The 19,357-nt window shown below is 42.9% G+C and overlaps 1 protein-coding gene across 1 annotated transcript in view; it reads left to right on the plus strand.

The window, feature by feature from the left end:
* The window catches only part of MORC2 (MORC family CW-type zinc finger 2), a 60,881-nt gene extending 43,334 nt beyond the window's left edge, over positions 1-17,547 (plus strand). The window contains exons 17-26 of the mRNA XM_015418168.1: positions 875-1,004; positions 1,981-2,055; positions 2,142-2,531; positions 5,649-5,777; positions 8,493-8,547; positions 9,014-9,155; positions 10,719-10,919; positions 11,373-11,466; positions 13,449-13,637; positions 17,082-17,547. Of these exons, the coding sequence (XP_015273654.1) occupies positions 875-1,004; positions 1,981-2,055; positions 2,142-2,531; positions 5,649-5,777; positions 8,493-8,547; positions 9,014-9,155; positions 10,719-10,919; positions 11,373-11,466; positions 13,449-13,637; positions 17,082-17,150 (1,474 nt within the window). The 3' untranslated portion in view covers positions 17,151-17,547. The remainder of the gene's footprint in view (positions 1-874; positions 1,005-1,980; positions 2,056-2,141; positions 2,532-5,648; positions 5,778-8,492; positions 8,548-9,013; positions 9,156-10,718; positions 10,920-11,372; positions 11,467-13,448; positions 13,638-17,081) is intronic.
* The last annotated feature ends 1,810 nt before the right edge of the window (positions 17,548-19,357 follow it).

The raw sequence follows: 19,357 nt of genomic DNA on the forward strand, positions 1-19,357 counted from the left end.
GCAGTCACAAGCAGTAATAATTAAGTCCATTATCTTGGCAATGTCTTCATTGTTGGCAATATGCAGTTTAGGGAGCTTGGAGAAATAAAATAATGGGTTACATGTGGGGAGAGGTAACAATCACAAAGCCTTTCAAATGGCCAGCGTGTTTTTGCAGTACTTCGTTGGCAGTTGCTTGTAAGTACTGAGCTCTTGATTCAAACCAAGATCACTCCAGGCCAGCATTCTGTCTCTAACCAGATATCCCTGGGAAGCTCATGAGTAGAGCACTCGGATGAAGACCATCCGTTGTCCATTTTCAAGCATTGTAGTCAGCTGCCACAACTAATAGTCAAAGATGGATCTATTACATTTAAAATGCTTTCTAAGTTGGTGGCTGTTGTCTCTAGTGATAGTGATTTCCATAAATCTTAACACTGTCCATTATTTAAAAGTGCTTTTTTAGTTAACCCTGGACACATGAGGATGGCTTATGGGCTGTTCTGAAACCCTAGAAGCAGGTGCCTGCCATCTTGTGTTACTAGAATGCTTCTCTTTGGACAGATATGTACTACAGTGGTCACAAAACTGTAAAGGGGAAGAAAAATGTGAGGAACAAAATAGATGACTTCTTATGTATAGTGAACCTGCCTTGTTGTGGACAGAGAAGAGAAACACCACATGGTCTGGATTGCTGAATGATGACAGAAAGAACTAGAACTAAACTTTATTGTGCTTTTACTTGTTACTTGAGAAGAGATGCACTACAGTACATCATGCAGAGGCTTAGGTGGCCAAACAGTCCCCAAACTTGCTCTGAGTGGCTAAGTACAATCACAGCAGTGCTTTGTCTTCACTTTGCTGAGCCTGTCCTTTGTCCTTTTCTGCCTCATAGGTGTGATGCTCCTGAACAGCAGAAGAAGTTGCCTCTGAGCATCTTGAAGAAGGAGAAATCACAGGAAGACAAGCAGAAAGAACTGACAGAGAAAATTCGCCAGCAACAAGAGAGGCTAGAGGCCTTACAGGCATGTCTGGGCCTTTGTGTGGGGGGTTTTCAAACATTCTTAGAAGTGGGGCAGGTCATCTGCTTTCCCATTCCCCAGTAAACCTCCTGTTAGTATACATTAGAATAGCATCCACTCTTAACTCTCCTGTGCATACTCTAATTTGGAAGGAAGTTTTTTTTAAAAAAAAAAGTTTTAATCAAACTTAGTCTCTTCGTCGTGATGAGGTTCACAACCCAGTGGCCTGCCAGAGCTCGAACTTCCATGGTTGGTTTCAAATATGTGCTGTCTTTGTTTTTAGTAATGGGCAATCACCTCACAAAAAAGATGGTTTCAGGCTGTGGGGTTTTTTTTAATTCCTCCATTGGTTTGCATTGGTGGTCGGGTAGGGGAAGGGGTCCTGTCTGCAGTCTCTAGGATAGTAAATTGACAGCATCACTGTCCCAAGTCTACAAGACCCACAAAAAGCACGAATCAGGAAAAAAGAACAGCTCTGGTATCATTTTGGCACATGGCTGCCGTGCTAGCTTCTGTGACAGCAGTAAAGCATCAAATGAAGGCACGTATATGTAAGTGAACCACCAAGAATCCACCACCACCACATCAGAACTTCCATCGGATCTATTCACACTTCAGCTTCCATGGAGTCTTCTTGAAGGTACTGAGGGCTGGTTCACACATGCAGTATACATGACCTGCTGATTGCAATATCAAGTATCTAAATTAGCCATCACTGGTTAAAAAACAACAACCAAACCCTGCAAACAGACCCATATCTCTTCAAATGATTTTTTTTCCCTCAGTGGTGTCAGTTCCTATATTAGCTGTCATCAAGTAGTATTCATGCATGTGTGAATCAGCTCCTTTCATCTGTAGCAATCTTAATTGGGGACTTTTAATCCCAATTGGTTTTTACTAAACTTCTCCCCAGGGTCAGGGTAGTGAGTGTCTGGTGAATGGTGGTTGCTCATAAAATGATATGATTGTTCTGCTGCAGAAAACTACACCAGTACGTTCCCAAGCTGACTTGAAGAAACTACCCTTGGAAGTCACCACAAGACCAGTGCTAGAGGTAAGTGTTATCCTTTCCTTGGAAGCACCTGCTTTCTGCCTTAGGAGCCTGTGATGAATGTTTTCCTCCTGTCCTCCTCTTTGCAGAATTCAGACCAGCTGAGCAGGCCCCAGCGACCACGTTCTCCTCCTCTACCTGATGTGATTAAAAATGCTCCCAGTAGGCCCCCAGCTCAACTTTCCAGGTCCATCGCCCAAAAGAAAAAGGGGCCCCCAGCTCGACCAGCCATTAGCGACTCCAGGTCACAGAGTGCAGCATCCAGCGAAGAATCCAACATTTCCAGAACTCAGCCTCATGCTGTGGCTCAGAGGAAATCTACGTGCACCCTTGTAAGGCCACCACCCAAACCTGTGGCAGTAGGGAGGACACCCCCAGTGCTGCTTCAGAACTGCAAGAGCCAGCTCACACCTCCCAGCCCAAAACACTCAAAGCTGCTTCTGCCACCAAAGAAACCCCATGTGGTCAAGCATCCCCAGGTGAGTGCCTTATTTCTAAATGAGGCAGGACGGGAGTGTTTTGCTCCTGCTTTCTAAAATGTATCTGAATGCTCTTCACATTATTCAACTTGGTTTGTAAACTTGTTATATGGGCCTAGATTTATACAAGGCCCCAGGAAGATTATTTTCATTGCTTTCTAAAACTAAAGTGTAATGAAGGAAACTGCTCTAGATGCAATAATCCCAGTGGTATAAAGTCTCGTCTTGGGTCCAAATGATAAAAAGCAGAACTAGTTGTTAAGTTTAACATGGGATCGCCACGGAGCACATCTAGGCACTGTCATTTTTAGGCACCGTTACTGGGTGGTGTCATCACATTTTCCACTTCCGTGCCCAGCTTCACATCGTTAGTTGCTGCCGATGGGGGCAGGGAAAGGAAAGCAGGATGATGTCATGACGCAAGTAAGAAAAACGCATGGTAACAACCTTCTATGGAGCCTGTCTAGTCTCCCCCACAGATTGCTTAACTACATAAGAGAAGCCATGTTGGATCAGGCTAGTGGCCCATTCAGTCCAACACTCTGTCACACTGTGGCCAAAAATACCATGTGCCATCAGGAGGTCCATCAGCAGGGCCAGAAATCCAGAAGTTCTCCTACTGTTGCCCTCCAGGCACCAAGAATACAGAACATCACTGCCCTAGATATAGTTTTCCATCTACACCTTGTGGCTAATAGCCACTGATGGACCTCTGCTCCATATGTTTATCCAATCCCCTCTTGAAGCTGTCTACGCCTGTAGCCGCCACCACTTCCTGTGGCAGTGAATTCCACATATTAATTCCACAACTGGTGTTGTGCAGCGCCAAGTCCATTAACAATAAGATCACAAACCTGCAGAGTTATTTTGCAGAGCAAGCAGTGGACCTGGTGAGCATGACCACGACCTGGGTCAAGGAGGGCAAAACAGTTGCCCTGAAGCAACTTGCTTCCCCAGGTTTCTCAATCCTTCACCAGTCCTGGACAAAGGTAGCATTGCTCATTCAAGAGGCTTTCTCCTTCAATACACACCCCGTCCCAATACACACCCCGTCCCAAAAATTTCCGGCACTGAATGTGTGTTGGTTTCGTCTGGGACACTGAAGAGAGTTTGACAGTCTGTCTGGTGTACCGTTCACCTAGCGCACCAGCAGAGAGCCTGCCGCACCTGCTGGAGTCTGTAGCAAGCTGGGCCTTGGAGGTCCCCAGAATGATAGTTCTTGGGGACTTCACCGTCCATGCTGGTGCTGCCATCTCCTCACAGGCAATGGACCTGGTGTCTTCCATGGCAGCACTGGGACTCTCCCAGGTTGTACCAGGTCCCTCACATCATGCAGGCCACACGGTGGATTTAATCTTTGGTATAGGGATTGATATTGATCTGGTAGCTGCTAACATGGTACTGTAGTCAGATCATTTTGTCTTGAAGGCTCAGCTGAGCATCCCTGCTTGAGCAGATTTATGCTCACCCCCAGAGACTAATGGACCCATCTGGATTTCAGAATGCTCTGTGGGATCCAGTGCCCCCTGGTGATTCATCGAATGAGCTGATAGGGGACTAGAACTCCCGTTTCACTGAAGCCATCGATGAAATCGCCCCCCGACATCCTCTTCCACAGTGTTCCAAATGAGGCCATGCCATAGATTTATACAGGGGCATTATGATACTGGCTGCTTTGTTTTCAATCCCCTTCCTACTAATCCCTAGCTTAGCACTTGCCTTTTTTATTGCAGTCACACACTGACTCAACATCTTCAGTGAGCTATCTACCACAACTCCAAGATCTCTCTTGTAGTCAGTTACCACCAGTTCAGACCCCCATCAATCTATATTTATAGTTAGTATTTTTGCCTCCAGTGTGCATTACTCTGCACTGGCCCATGTTGAACCTCATTTGCCACGTTGACACCCACTCCCAGCCTTGACCCTCTGGGGACCTCCCAGCCTTGACCCTCTGGAGCGCTTCACAGCCCTCCCTGGTTCTGACTGCCCTGAACAACTTAATTTCATCCACAAACTTAGCCACTTTACTGCTTACTCCCAACTCCAAATCATTAATGAACATTGAGAAAACTGCCCATTTATACTCACTCTCTGTTTCCTGTTAATTAAGCAGTTTCTAATCCACAAGAGGACTTGTCCTCTTATCCCATGACTGCTGGGTTTACTTAGGAGCCTTTGATGAGGAACTTTATCAAAAGCTTTCTGGAAGTCTAGGTAAACAACATCTACTGGGTCACCCTTGTCCACATGTTTGTTCACCCCCTCAAAGAACTCTAAAAGGTTAGTGGGACAAGTTCGTCCCTTGCAGAATCTATGCTGATTCTTCCTCAATAGCTTTTGTTCATCAATGTGACTACTAATTCTGTCTTTGATATTGGATTCCATCAACTTACCCGGTATCAATTTTTGTAGTGTAACATTTTGCTCAAGAGTAGAGAGATTGTGTGCACTGTGCTACTGTAATAGAAGGAAAAAATGGGCTGCACACAGTAGTGTGCCAACAGAACAAAAAGGAAACAATGCCAGGTGATAGTTGACTGATTTATTATTGCACAAGGTCCCTACGCATTTCGCCATGTGGGCTTCATCAGGGGGAATCAGAGTATTCACCTAGTGCTGGAACTGTCCACAGCAATTAAGTTCTTAAGAACTGATTCCCCCTGACAAAGCCTGCACAGCTAAATGTGTAGGGTCTTTGTACAATAATAAATCAGTCAGCTATCGCCTGGCATTTTTTCCTTTTTGTTCTACTGTAGTTGACCCATGATGGAACCCAGTAGTGAGTTACAGAGCACAGTAGTGCTTTTTGATTCTGTCTGATGCCTTAAGAAAACAGCAGTGTTTGTATACCAAGGGATTTAAACTAGGCAGCCGTATGGAATATACTAGATGCGCTACTTCTTGTCAGACACAAAGAACAAAAGGTGATGTTAACGTTAAAAGAAATTAAGAGATTGCATTTCACATGGGAGGTTTGGAAAATAATTTGAATCCTGTCATTCTTAGCAGGCTGCTTCTTCACACCTACACTTCTGCACACCTCTGTTTTGCAAATTGTTGCATAATGTTTTCTTGTTGTTGGAAGATCATCTGTTGTTTTCCTCATCTCTGCAGCCTTCCAGTTCCCGGAAGAGAAGCATCAGCACGATTGACGATGAATCAGAGGAGGAGGTGGGACAAAAACAAAACAAAAGGAAACCGGGCAAACCTGTGACAGTCAAAGAAGAGAAAGATTCCAACGAGGTTGTGGTAGAAGTGAGTGAGCAACGAGGAGAGTACTCTGACTCCTCGTAACTCCAATTTGCTGTTCAAAATTGGAGGCAGTTGCCCTTCGTTCTGTCAGTGTTCCCTTCTATTCAGAGATTTTCCTCACAGTTAACTAAATTTGAGGCAAGCATGGTCAATGAAAAATGTGGTTAGACCGATCCAAAATCAGTGATCAGCCAGGTCCAATGCTGTCTTACTAATTATGCAAATCATTATGTTCTTCCTGTGCCAAATGCAGGAAACTGAGCTAAGACATGAAGACAGAGCTTCACCCAGGCTGTGTCTCCCCATTGCATTGGAGCAGGAAGTGAAAAAAACGTTCTGTCCCCCTTGTTCTTGCAACAGGGGTGGCCCCACCATGGCCATACAAGAGTGTTGGGAAAGAAGCCCATGGCACAGGGGACAGATGCACCAGGGCCCCCAGCAGTTGGGGGAGTCCCAGTAAGTTGGAAGAGCACATAGATGATTCAGGGTAGGAGGCTCCAGTATGCTTATTAAAGACAACAGGAAAGTAAAGCCTTAGCTGTATCAGAGAACATCCTGAACTTCCCCCTCCCAAGCCGGTTTCAACAACTAGTCAGCTTCACTTTGTCCCCTCTGTCGTCCAGCTGTGAGGAAGGCACCAAGGTGCAGGAGATGGAGAAGAATATCCAGAGTTCTTCATCTGATTCAGTAGTTACAGGCACCTTCATAAAGTGTCCTCAAATCAAACAATAACAGGGGACTTGTCCAGTAGCACATTTATGTAGTAGGTTGTGGCTGTCTCTCATACTCTCAGCCAAGCACCTGAGAGCAACATCATAGCCGTCTCTTACTGTACGTGGGGTTCCCTGCTTCAGGCTTTAATTTGGTACCTGTGCTGAGAAGAATCTTTGGCCGTTTCTAACTTTCAAGGGCTGGCCATCAAAACTGTGATGAGGATCACTTTAGTCTGGAGCGCATTGAAGCATAAGGCTCTGTCTGGGGCAGAGTGGTTCTCAACAGACCCCTTCCTCATTCCAAAATTTATTTATATTTTCCAGTGCTCAGAGACAATTGTGTTTACCATTGTAGTGCACAATCCTCCTTACCCAAGGGAAAAGGAGCCCCACATGCTGGGTGTCAAAAGGGCTTTTAGCTTCTCCTGAAAAACAAAGGCACTCCCAAGGCTACATTTGACTCATTCAGTAGATGCAGGATTTGGAAGACTGCTCCTCTAGAGAGCACTGTGTGTAGTAACTTTTACCCTACCCTGCAACTTTTCTGCATCCCATCAGTCAGAGACTGCCCCTCCCAGAACCACTGGAGAATGGGATAGAGATGCGTGGCTGTGTTAGTCTGTCTGTAGCAGTAAGAGAAGAGCAAGAGTCCAGTAGTACCTTAAAGACTAACAAAATTTGCAGCAGGGTAGGAGCTTCTGGGTGTCAGTGACACAAATTTTGTAAGTCCTTAAGGTGCTACTCTTGCTCTTTTCTGCTACTGGAGAAAGGGAATTTCTCATTACCTATGAATTCCAACTCTTAATAGTTCCAAAGTAGTGTAATGTAATTATTCTCAAGTAATATGGAGGAATGTCAACTGGAATTTTTTGGGGGAAACCCCCAATACCTCCCTCTGTCATAGGCGTAGACAGTTCAGGTCTAAGGACGTGTCCTAGCTTCCTCAAGTTTTCCTTTTAAATGCTACTGTTTAAGAGTTGTTGAGGAATTTCAGACAGATGATATAATCCGGAAGAGGAACAGTTCCCAAACGGTTTCTGGTCTGTCATTTCAGACAGAACCGTTTTAAAACCGGTTCCCTACCGGAATATATTTGTAATTTCAGACACAAACGCTAGGAAACGGGGCTGAAGCGTTTTACCTGTCAACCGCTTCCAAGTAGTCTTCAGTTTCCTCTCCCGGTTCCGATGCGCTTTTTCCCACCGTTTTTCGCCTGCGCGGGTGATCTCCGGCTTTTTTTTTAAGTTTGCTTTATAGCGCTATAACGGAACAGCAGTATATCAACCCCCTTGGAATGCCTGGAGTGTTTTGTTATAGTGCTATAGCACTATAGCGCTATAAAGCGAACGTTCCCCGCCCCCCCAAAAAGGAAAAGCCGGAGATCGCCCGTGCGGGCGAAAAACAGTGGGGAAAAAGCAGTGCAGTCTGAAATGGCAAACCGCTTCAGATCCAGCTCTTTTCCGGAAGGGGAAAGCCATGTGTGGAATGGCAGCCCTATACCGGTTTACTCCATGACGGATCAAAAACAGCTTCAAAACGGGTTTAAAAGGGTAATGTGAAATTCCTCGTTGTTTCCTACATTTGATTCTTATTCTAGTGTTAGGGGCTTTTCCAGTTTCCTAGCTTACTCTTGCAAGATAAAAGGAAGCGCCATTCCTTGGTGTTTTCCTGCACGTGGCCCTGCCTGCTGACCCAAGAAGAAATGCAGTCCCATCAAAGATTGCCCCATCTCAGAACCATTGAAAACAAGAATTCTGTTTTGTAGAAAAACCCTAGTAGATACATATCGAATGAATTATTATTTGCTGTGATATATATTCCAGTCCAGAAGTATCTTGCTATTATGTGTCCAGAATGCACAAGAATTAATGATGCTTGAAAGCTAAATGAAAATGCCAGCAGTTTTGAATTGAACCCCATAACCTCATTTCTGAGCGTTTAGTTCAGTGCCGATCTTGGCATTATTAAGCTATTGGAACTTCTCTGTTTTCAGCTCATAGACAGTGCAGGGGAAGAAGAGTCAGCAGAACTGAAAAGAGCGCAGAAAGGTAAGTATATCATTTTTATGGAGATATGAAACAGTGCATGGGTTAGACATCATTCTGATAGCCAAGTATGTGTGTGGTAGGGGTGCTGCTTAAATCTTGTTTACATTTAGGCCAAACCAGGAATTATTTGTTGGCTCTGTGAATGCAGCTTTTATTGGATTCTGACTAACGTTCAGAACTACATAAATTGAGTTTAAGGCTGTGTCTCAATCAGACATGCGGTCTGCTTTGGTTGCAGTTCTGAGTAAAAGCAAATAATTAAAAGTCCTAAAAATTATCTTCCCTTTTGCCTCCCCCCGCATAGTAAGTGCTATTCAAGGAACAAAAATTTATGGTGACAGTAGTCCCATTTCAAGAGCGTGTCTTGTTGGCTCTTGCCAGATTTTAGAGGTAGCTCAAACTACAGTCTGCTGTAAACATATGCATAGTGCAAGCCTTTCAGCATCTGCTCTTCCATTTCTCTCAGATAAAGGGCAGCATGTTGAAGTACGAGTGAACAAGGAATGGTACACGGGCCGCATTACAGCTGTGGAGGTGGGCAAGAAAGTTGTCCGCTGGAAGGTGAAGTTTGACTACGTTCCTACAGATGTCACCCCAAGAGACCGCTGGTAATTTTGTGTGTGTGCGCGCGCGCTCATGCATCTATGCATATAGGGGTGCAAGGGCTGTCCATGGAGACATCATCTTCCATAATCTGGAAGGTTAATACCATCCAGTGTCTGATAACCACTTATTCTGTTTGGGGAATGCAATTGGAGAAGTGGAGATCTGTAAACTGGCAAGTATGTTGAACAAACCGTCAGATCACCAGGCGGCTATTCTCTTTGACTTCATCTCATCATTAAAAAACTCCTACTAGAGTTCACTGTGTGTATGCATGGGGGGAAGGGGGGAAGATCCTCCAGACAACCAAAAGGTTGGTCCTGGCTCTGCCCTTCCAGAACATTAAAAAGGGTGAAATTGTGAAACAAAAGTTACTTGAATGTATGAATCCCACATGGAAGGATCTAATGAAGTACCTGATCTACTTGCAATAGAGTGACATGTATCCACAATTAATGTAAACATGTACAATGAAATATATGGCTAATATGGCAAGATCCTGAGTACAGATTTGTTTTGACCTCCTTCTGAATTCTTCTTCATATTGAATGAAGAACGAAGACCATGTCCGTAAATCACACAGTAGAAGATTACAATAACCTCTTGTTGTCCATGCACATATGACAAATGTGACACAAGTCATAATAATATTAGACTGAGAAGTTATATCATCATAGTAATCTGGAATATCACAGAGTATTCCATCTTTCTGTGTTTATACCTCTGAGGATGCCAGTCACAGTTACTGGCGAAACGTCAGGTTCTACAATGCCAAGACCACGGCCACACATCCCGGAAAATCTACAGAAACTAATGAACTCCGGCTGTGAAAGCCTTCGACAACATAATTAACTATATATTTACTAACCCTACATTTATATTCTATAAACCACAATTATGAGTAATTCAGCTGGTAGACCCAGCATATTACATTCTAGTTAAAATACAGTTGTTTACCAAAATATGTATAGCTTCCGACATAATGCCCTCATGTACTAACAGCAATATTAACCTTAGAATAAAGCTACACCTTTCTATTGCATATATGTAAAAACACTTAACAAGAATGTTATAAAGTTGTAGTGCCACACAACCATATGAAATCCCAGAACAGACCCTTTTATACTACATATATTTAGGGAATTGGCATATAACTGTACAGATAATCTTCCAGATTGAAGAATAGTTACATAATACTGTAAGGAATTCAAATACAAAGTACACATCAAATCTGAGCATTAAGTCCACCATAAAACAATGCTTCTGTATCCCTTGAGGAATAAGGTAGGAATTAGATACACATACTGTAATGCCCAAAAAGAGATGCTTTCACAATTACATTGATGAGTGGGGTTGAAAGTTCACATAGCTGTAAATAAACAGAAGTTCATGCAACAAGAGATTTCATTGGTATGTTTCAAATCATATGTTCTTTGGCACCAGCATCTGAACGTCTTGCTATCTCACAGAATGGTGGTATGTGTCACATGGGAGGTTAGGGGATGGTAAAGGCTGGTATCTTTATGTACAAAAAAGACTTCCTGTGAAATTCCTGTTGGTCCCTTTAGGGTAGAGAGAGATAGTGAAGATGTGCGGTTGATGAAGCCTCCCTCTCCAGATCACCAAAGTCCAGACACACAGCAGCAACAGCAGGAGGAAGTTGTTGCAGCCCAACCTTCTACCTCAGAGTGTGTACGAACTGAGCCAGACACCACTGCCACTGCCAACAGCAGCAATGAGACTGTAGACCTCTTAGCCCAGACACTCCGGTGAGCATTTTTGTTGTCTTGCTAGCTACTGGTAGCTGCAGGCAGAATCCAGTCTTCAAATATTATATGTTAACTAGGGCTACGTATGCTCCCTGCTTGAAATGTTAAATTGCTGCACGCAGACAATCCCAACTTCTCTTTGATACGTTTGAATCATGCAAATCGTGTAACTGCATAATTTAAATTCTGGGGAAGGGCAAAAATTTATGTAGGAAACAGAAGCCCCAGCCAGCTACTCTGCTACCTGTTCAGCGTCTTGAAACTTCAGCACATTGTCTGCCCACTTTCAGGCACACCTTAGCAGTGTAAAACCTAGAATTCTTTTAAAGTGAAAAGTGAACTTCTCTTGAAGCTGAATTCTGTACTCAGTAAACGTATGCTGTGCTTTATTGGCACTCTCATGATTGCAGCTGTGTCACAGTTTTGATCTGTTGTCTTCTCCTTTTTCGGTAGGAATTGTTTGCGGTATTTCCTGCCCCCCAATTTCCCTATCCCCAAGAAGGAGCTGAGTTCCATGAGTTCAGAAGAATTGGTGGCTTTCCCACTGGTATGTTTATGGCTCAGCTGAGAATCAAACTCACAACTTCCTGGATCTTGATTTTAGTCATTGCACTATAGCAGTTTTTAATTTTATGAGCTGCAAATTGTCACTCTCTTAGAGCAATCACTTTGACCTTCAGTAGGACTGTTTCAGAAGTCAGTAGCTTCAGTGGTCCATCTCCCTGCCTCCCTGTACTTCACCGTCTAATGTTTATAAATTGTCTAAATATGGATCTGAACACTTTCAACTATAAGTACTACGGTACACACAAAGGATAGGGGATGACATGCGCCTATAGTCAGTCCATCTCCATTTATGAGACAAACAATAAAAGTGTTAGAATTCTGGTACCTGAACCAGACATCATCAGTAGCTCATAGCAACACATCTGTACAATGTGGTTAAACTGAACTGTCATTCTGCTTTCCTGGAAATGACATTCTTAAAAGTATTAGAAGTCTGCTGTCCAGTTGATAGTTCAACTAAACTGATTTTGAGTGAAAGTAGTATGACAGAGAACTTCCCCACACAGTTTATTTGTCCCAGGTACCCCCCCCCCATTTCTTTTCATTCACTTCCCTGATACGTTTGTGTACCTCCCAAGGGTCCCCTGGCTTTCTCCCCCCCCCCCCAATCGTTCCCAAACCTGCTTTGCCAAAAAGCTTTGAGAAAGGTTGCATCAAAGCCTGGATGGATGTGAATGTTTGGCGTTTCCAGGTCCTGCCTACATGGGAGTCATTTTCCCAGTCTTCATGGGAGCCATTCCCCTGCCACTAGGCATTTTGTTTGTTTTTCAATCAGCAAATACTGTGTATCCATTTCTCTGAATTTCCACTTTTTTTTTAAAGTAAGTCTGCGGCTAGTATCTCTGCAATGAAAGGGCTGGGAACTTTTAAAAATGAAAAATGGGGAATCCTTTAATCTGATACATAGATTGTGACTATATGCAGTTGACAAGTTTAAAAAACCCTGGAAAAGGCACCAGGGACACAGTGCCGGGGGGCACTGCAAGAGGACTGAGCCAGGAATACTGGGAGGAAACCTGCCCTGTGGAACTCCTGATGTCACTGTTGTAACTGCAGCCACAGCAGCAACAGGGAAACCAGGAAGACATAAAAGCCTAATTAAATTTCTGTAAACTGCCTTACAACTTGTGTAATTAAAGCCTAATAAGATTGGGCATCTTTGCAGTTCCACCACATGTGTCCAGACATCATATAGGAAACGTGTTCTATTTCTGCAGAGTCAAGTATCCTCAGTATAAAGTCTCATACTCTGATTCTCTTAAAAATAAGTACACCAAAGCTCATGAATGGTTCCATTTAACTTTCTAGAGTTTTCGATTTTCTCAGGTCCCTAGATCAGGAAAGCAATAGGAAAAGTTAATCTGGATAAACATCCAAGCTCTTCCTCACAGTATCTCTCCCACATCAAACACCCTCAATTTTTCGGGAGAAACCTAGTCAGGTCAAACCATCCCAGGTGGGGAACTCTCAGCCCTCAGAGAAAAAAAGACTGTTCAATTGCTACTCCCAACAAATATTTAACTCTCGCAGCCCCTGCCTTCTGGATAAAATGTCACAGACTAGCTGCTTTCAGGGCCTCACATCTTACACTAATATAAAGTAGAGATCAGTGTAGAGACACCCAAAGACTGATAGAGCTTGAACAGCCCCTGTGAGATATGAGCAACTTCTGTGCTTTCTACATTTCTCTTAGCCAGCAGAGGGCAACATGTTTCACTTAAGAGTCTTTCATTACAAAAACTGGCAGTAAATAATCTCATTTAATATCATCCAGAGCAATGGTTTCCCCTGCCAGAATTAGCAATATAATGTGAATTACATTATGTTAACACATTCTGTATCCAGAATCAAGGCTGTATCTATCAATGAAGTCCATGGTAAGTTTGCATGGTAAGGAAAACTACAAAAGCTACTTTTCTTGTAGTCTCCTAGATTGATGGCTCCGTGTTGTTTTCTCCATAGAAAGAATATTTCAAGCAGTACGAGATCGGTCTGCAGAATTTGTGCAACTCATACCAGACCCGGGCTAATGCCCAGGCCAAAGCCTGTGAAGAAAAACTCCACGTTCAGGAACAGAAGCTCGCAGAGACAAAGGAAAAGCTCCAGAAGCTGAGGACTAACATAGTAGCTCTACTCCAAAAGGTGCAAGAGGTGAGCAAAGCCTCTTGTTGCTGGAGTTCCCCTGAGTCAGGCCCACCACAGGAGCTTAAACTATTAACCACTTTGCATCTCTAGAAAACTGCAGTGTAGATCTCGAAGCTAGACAAGTTTCCAGGGCTTGCATGGGTTGGTTGTAACTTGTTTTCTTCTGCTCTGACAAAATCCAGAGTCCCTCCTCAGCAGAGAATCTAGGCACAAACCCCACAGGAGTCTAGTAGCAAACTTAACACAACTCATGCTCAGTTTATTGGCCTATACATAAAGTTCCTGATTGAGTGTATTTAAATAATAAAAAGCCTTATGTTCTCATGGTCCTCCTTGCCAGATCTGTCTAGAGGTGTAAAATTTCCAGAAATTTTGAAGCCACGGGAAATTTTGAAGCCACTTTTTTCCTGCAAAAGTGGACACTTTTTTTTTGGGGGGGGGGGGGTTGAAATATAAAATACTTCCCTAATATAAAATACTTCCCTATCAAATCCTAGCATCTTTTACTGATTTAACAACATAAAATGCATCATTTGTAACTTAGTATGTAAAATAGTACTACGTGGCATATTTATGGAATTTAAAAGTATAAGCGTCTACATTTTCTGTAAGAAAAACTGCAGGTATACCCACTATGCGAGGAGCTTGCAAACTGCTGCATAGCTGAGAGGTAGGGAAAAAATAAAAGTTAAATCTAGGAAACAAATTCTTTTGTAAACAAAATATACAGTCACAATAGGTGAGCTCACCAGCATCTTCAGATGATAATCTAAACTTTAAAACATTAAAAGTGTTGAACTCTTGATTATCATTAAATGAATTGTTGCCAACTTTTTGAAAGTTCTTGAAAATGTTATGTGTGTCATTTAGGAATTATCTTAAAATTTTCTTAAATAAATTTTTTCATACTATACATTTTGAATAAAACCTAGTTTCACTCATTCCAAAAGAAAAGAAAATTGTAGCGGTTTCTTCAGTGTTCCATAAAATCTCCTAATGAGAATATCCTGTCAGTCAGTCTTTATTACGGCCTACAGGCCATACAGAAATATTTTTCATACTAGAAATAAGGCCCGTTGTGGAAATAAATACAACGGGATCTAGAAAGAGGCTCTGGGAGAGTGCTCTGGCTTTGGGCAAACAGTATTAGTCTGCTTTTAAAACATGAACCTGGGACCTGCACAGCACCAGAATACAGCAGGTTCCATATGCAACTGACATTCCAACTGCCTTGGGGGGGGGGGAGTTTGAGGTGTGGAATGGAGTGAAGTCCAATCAGCTTCCATATGCAAAAGACCAGGTTGTCGCAGCAGTTGTGGTGTGGGCGGGACCCAGGCTTTGCCTTCTGATTGGTGGCGATATATGCTGAGGAGCAGTGCCATCAGCCATACACTAAGGGAGTGCATTTTAGAATTAGAACTTTGGCACCCACTATTCAATTATTATATATAAGGAGAGATTATACATTTGGAAGTGAAATGCTTTTTAAGACAAGGGTTTTCTGAGTCAAAAAGGAAAATATGTCATGGGAGGTTTTTTCCTTCCCCTCAGTGCTCCCCCAGATTTCCTAGTTTTTCCACTGGAAGAAAATGGAAGAAGTGTGAGGACTTTTCGTGCTATACATTTTTGACATGTTGGTGGAGTGTGGGGTGGGTCATGCTTTAAGAAGTGTTTCACTCATTGTAAAAGAGAATTTCTTAGGCAGTTTTTTAGTGCTACCCCAAATTTTCCAATGTTCCTGTCAGAAAATTGGGTTTTCTCCCTCAAAGATTTCCTGGGAATGTCCGCCCCCCGGCCTTCACATCTCCGGATCTGGTCAAGTCAGTCCATATGCTGTTCTTCGTAGTCTTTGCTTTCCAATCTGGATTCTCTGTGGAAATGGATCCTTGTGAATTACTCTCCCTCTCTGTGTAATTTTCATTTACTAAGCTTTAGGTGGTTTCCACACAGGGAGGAGCTCATGTGGTTACCCTGTGTTGTTGGTGTGGCTGCAGATGAAGTACAGAGGTAACAGGAGTTCCACATGGGAGATTTCCCTGCCCCAGTCCCCCAGCAGTGGCCACGCACTCCTCCCCTGAACCACCGTGGCTCTTGTACTTTACTCTGAATCAGCACTAGCATATCGTTATATTGATACACCACTATAAGGCCAGGCATAACGGGTTGTATGGATTCCGAGTTTTTATTTTATTTTTAAATACATCTCTGGCCTCTTCCATTGAGAAGATATGCCTTTCCTCTATCTCAGGAAGGGAAGCAGCTAGAGACTTGATCTTTTTTTAAAAAAAAGGAAAACTGAGAATTCAAGTTGTTACACCTATTGTTACATCAGTATATCAATATAATATTCTAGTGCCATTTTTTTAATTAAATGCCTCCTGATAAGGGAGGAATAGCCACTGTGGGGGCCCGGAAAATGGCTGCCATGTGGCCCAGCAAATCCAAATTTCCCTACCCACAGAGCAGTCATCCAGGCTTTACTCAATCTTTCCAAAACTTCAGTGCAAAGCAGGTTTGAGAAAGATAAAATAAAAGCCAGGGAAAGCCCAGGAGCCGCCCAAATGCACCATGATCTTGGGGGGAAGCAGGGCAAAAACCTGCTTCCCAACAGTATTAAACTCGGGGCGGATAGCCTGTGAGGAGATGGCCTTCGCCATCTTTGTTCCTTTTTATTAGACAGGGAGTCTTTGTACTTTATAATTTTTTACCTAGTAAGAGGTTGTTTGTGTGTGTCCATCCATCAGTCCTTTGAGATTTTCCACTACATGCTTTTGGTACAGCATGTGCCCTTTCAGAAGGGTAAAACATGCAGGGGAAGACAGCCAGCATCTGATGGAATGACTGCTCTTTTACTTATCTGAAGGAAGAATGCACAGTTGCCCCAGTGTTTGTTGTTCCAAATGGACATGTCCCAACCTCTCCTCCAGGATGGGGACCTCACTTTAGGAAAGGGTACGGGCAGCATTAATCCTTTTGCAGTGAGCACACCAGTGTGCTCAGTACCTGTCCTTTATATAGAGCCCAGGTTCATCCATTCATGCCCCACTGAATGCGAGCTCAGCTTTTCCACAATGTGCAAGACCCCATTTCCCAGAATGCATCTTTGAAACAACTTGTTCTCAACTTTTTAAAAAACACGGTATGATTATAGACAAGGGACCAAAGAAGAAGAAAGACTCCAGAGTGTAGTGGTTCTCTGGACCTTAGCTTACTGCCTCTTTTCTGCGAGCATCAATTACAGAGGGTTTTTTCCTCTCCAGGAAATACTTCTTCAGCTTCTGCAACTTGGTTGCTGCTGTGTGGATTAAACAGCTGAATGGAAGTTGAGGCAGCAGTAAGCCAGGGCATTAGAGGAAACTGATCTAAAAGCAAGTCTGCTATGTTGGTTTGTGTTCATGGGAGTGGAATCTCATTTTAAAGCCTCTCTGTCTCTCTCTGGTGGTTTTTCAGGACATAGACATCAATACAGATGATGAACTGGATGCTTACATTGAGGACCTAATCACCAGGGGAGACTGAGCGTTCCAGATTCCGCCATCAGAGCAAAATTGCCAGGGGTCGTTCTCCATGTTTTCCATGACAGGAATATATGTATGGAGAGCACCCCAGGAAAACATGGGGCAGCACCATTAGAGACCATGTACTGTTACAATATGTGTTGATGTATGACTTGTTCTTGTGGGATTTTTAAAAAATTGCAAAACATGTTAGTGCTATTGGAAAGTTTTTAGGCTTTGTTTATAAACAAGATTTTTTTAAAAAAAACAACAACACAGAAATTGAAGCACTGTGTGGTATGTTGTGCGGTTTCTCTCGTTAAAGTTGAGATAAGAAAGATCTGCCTTTTGAAGAACTCGTACTGTGGAATTCACAAGATGAGCTGGCACCCCTTCTGCAACCTTGACCTGAATGTAGCACCACCATGAGTTTGCATCTGTTGCATATTAAATGTAGAAACAAGTCTGACTACAAAGGCATTGCAGCTCTACCACAAGAGAGTTTGGTCTGGAAATTCTGTATTCGCTGATACCCTTGAGATGGTATCCAGTCCTGATTAAGTGTTAAACTTTAGGTGCTCTGCTGGTCCCATCAGCTCCAAAAGTGAGTAAAAGCTCTAATCAAAAGAATTTTTCATTTTAGGTGGTCATGTGTAGGTAGGCATGGCTATGTATCCTTCAGGGAGCCAGAACTCTGTGGCTTGTTGGAGAGGTTTGAGCTCTTTGTTGCTCCATGTTTCTCTGAATGTAGACAATAGTAGCCATCGCTCAGTGGCAGTGTTCATAGGTGGCATGCTAGCGGTCCTAAACTCAATCTCCGGCACCTCTGTTTAAAGGATCTTGGGAAACATGGCTGATAAAGACAAGGGCCTCAGTGCCTGGTGATTTCTGTAGTCGTGGTCTTGACTTTGTGCAAGATGGCTTTTTATATTGCTTGCATACAGTGCTGGGACACCTGCTTAAGTTGGAGGCAGAGTGCTGGGCTGAATGGACAATATCTAGTACTGCCCTTTCCTCGTGGAACCTTCATAAGTGGCAGGTCAAGGTAAAGCAAAGTCGCTATTAACAAAGCTGGTGATAAAACCAAGGGTAAATTGTCACCTTGGGGTCAAGCTGAATTAATGTTGCTCGGGGGGATCACAGGTTGGTGCATAATCTCACAATTAAATGGTATATCAAACGTTTGACGGGAGCACGCAACTCTAGCACATGTTTGTTTCCAAAACTGGCACCCTCTGCAAGCTTCTATTCCAACACATAAGTCCCTTAAACAAGGAAGCATTTTGCAGGCAAACACAGCTGAGCGCATGCCGTCTAAATAACACCAGAGTTTAATAACAAAACCTTTGCCGTTCAGGGCAAGTTTGGAAGCCAAAAGAGACAGTCGCAGCTTTTGCCAGTGCTTTTTAAATACCATCATCTTTGTCATCTATTTATTGCTAATAGCCAAAGGCAGTTGCAATCTTCTTGACATAAAAATTAAAGAATGTTTTAAAAAGGAATACAAGGACAATACAAAAGCCATACAAGCCCCAAAACATAACAAATTATAATTAAAAAGGCAGATTCATATTTTCCCATTAAAAACAAATTTTAAACTCAATAAAATAGTTACAAAAGGGCCTGTATCAGTTACAGGTTATTTTCCCGACCACTGAGCTGGAATTTAAACGAACTACAGTGGCTATGAGAAATGTATGTTTACTTTAAGAACAAACCGTACTGCAGAATATCTTGTCATTCTTGGATTTCACAGATAATATAAATACTGAGCCATAGGTTTGTTCATTTGCATTATTTATAGTCCGCCTTTCTCACTGTGACATAAGGTGGACTACACAGTGTAACGCAATGCAAACAATAGGATGAGATATCCAATGCAATACGATTAGAATTATAAAAATCTGGAACAAAGCATAAAGTATTAGACATTATATGTTACACAATGCAGAAAATGGTATTACATAAGTAGAAGTGAGAGCAAGGTAATACATACATTATATAGGTGATGCATATTATGCCCACTGGTATAGTTCACATATTTAGAGGTTTTGTTTTTTTGCCATCAAGTTGCTGATGATTTCTGGTGACCCTGTAGGGTTTTCAAGGCAAGAGAGATTCAGAGGTGGTTTGCCCTTGCCTGCCTCTACATCATAACCCTGGACTTCCTTGGTGGTCTCCCATTCAAATACCGAGCAGGGCTGACCCTGCTTGGCTTCCCAGATCTGA

The sequence above is a fragment of the Gekko japonicus genome, unplaced genomic scaffold (assembly GCF_001447785.1).
Source record: "Gekko japonicus isolate JY-2015 unplaced genomic scaffold, Gekko_japonicus_V1.1 scaffold1928, whole genome shotgun sequence".
NCBI classification, from domain to species: domain Eukaryota; kingdom Metazoa; phylum Chordata; class Lepidosauria; order Squamata; family Gekkonidae; genus Gekko; species Gekko japonicus.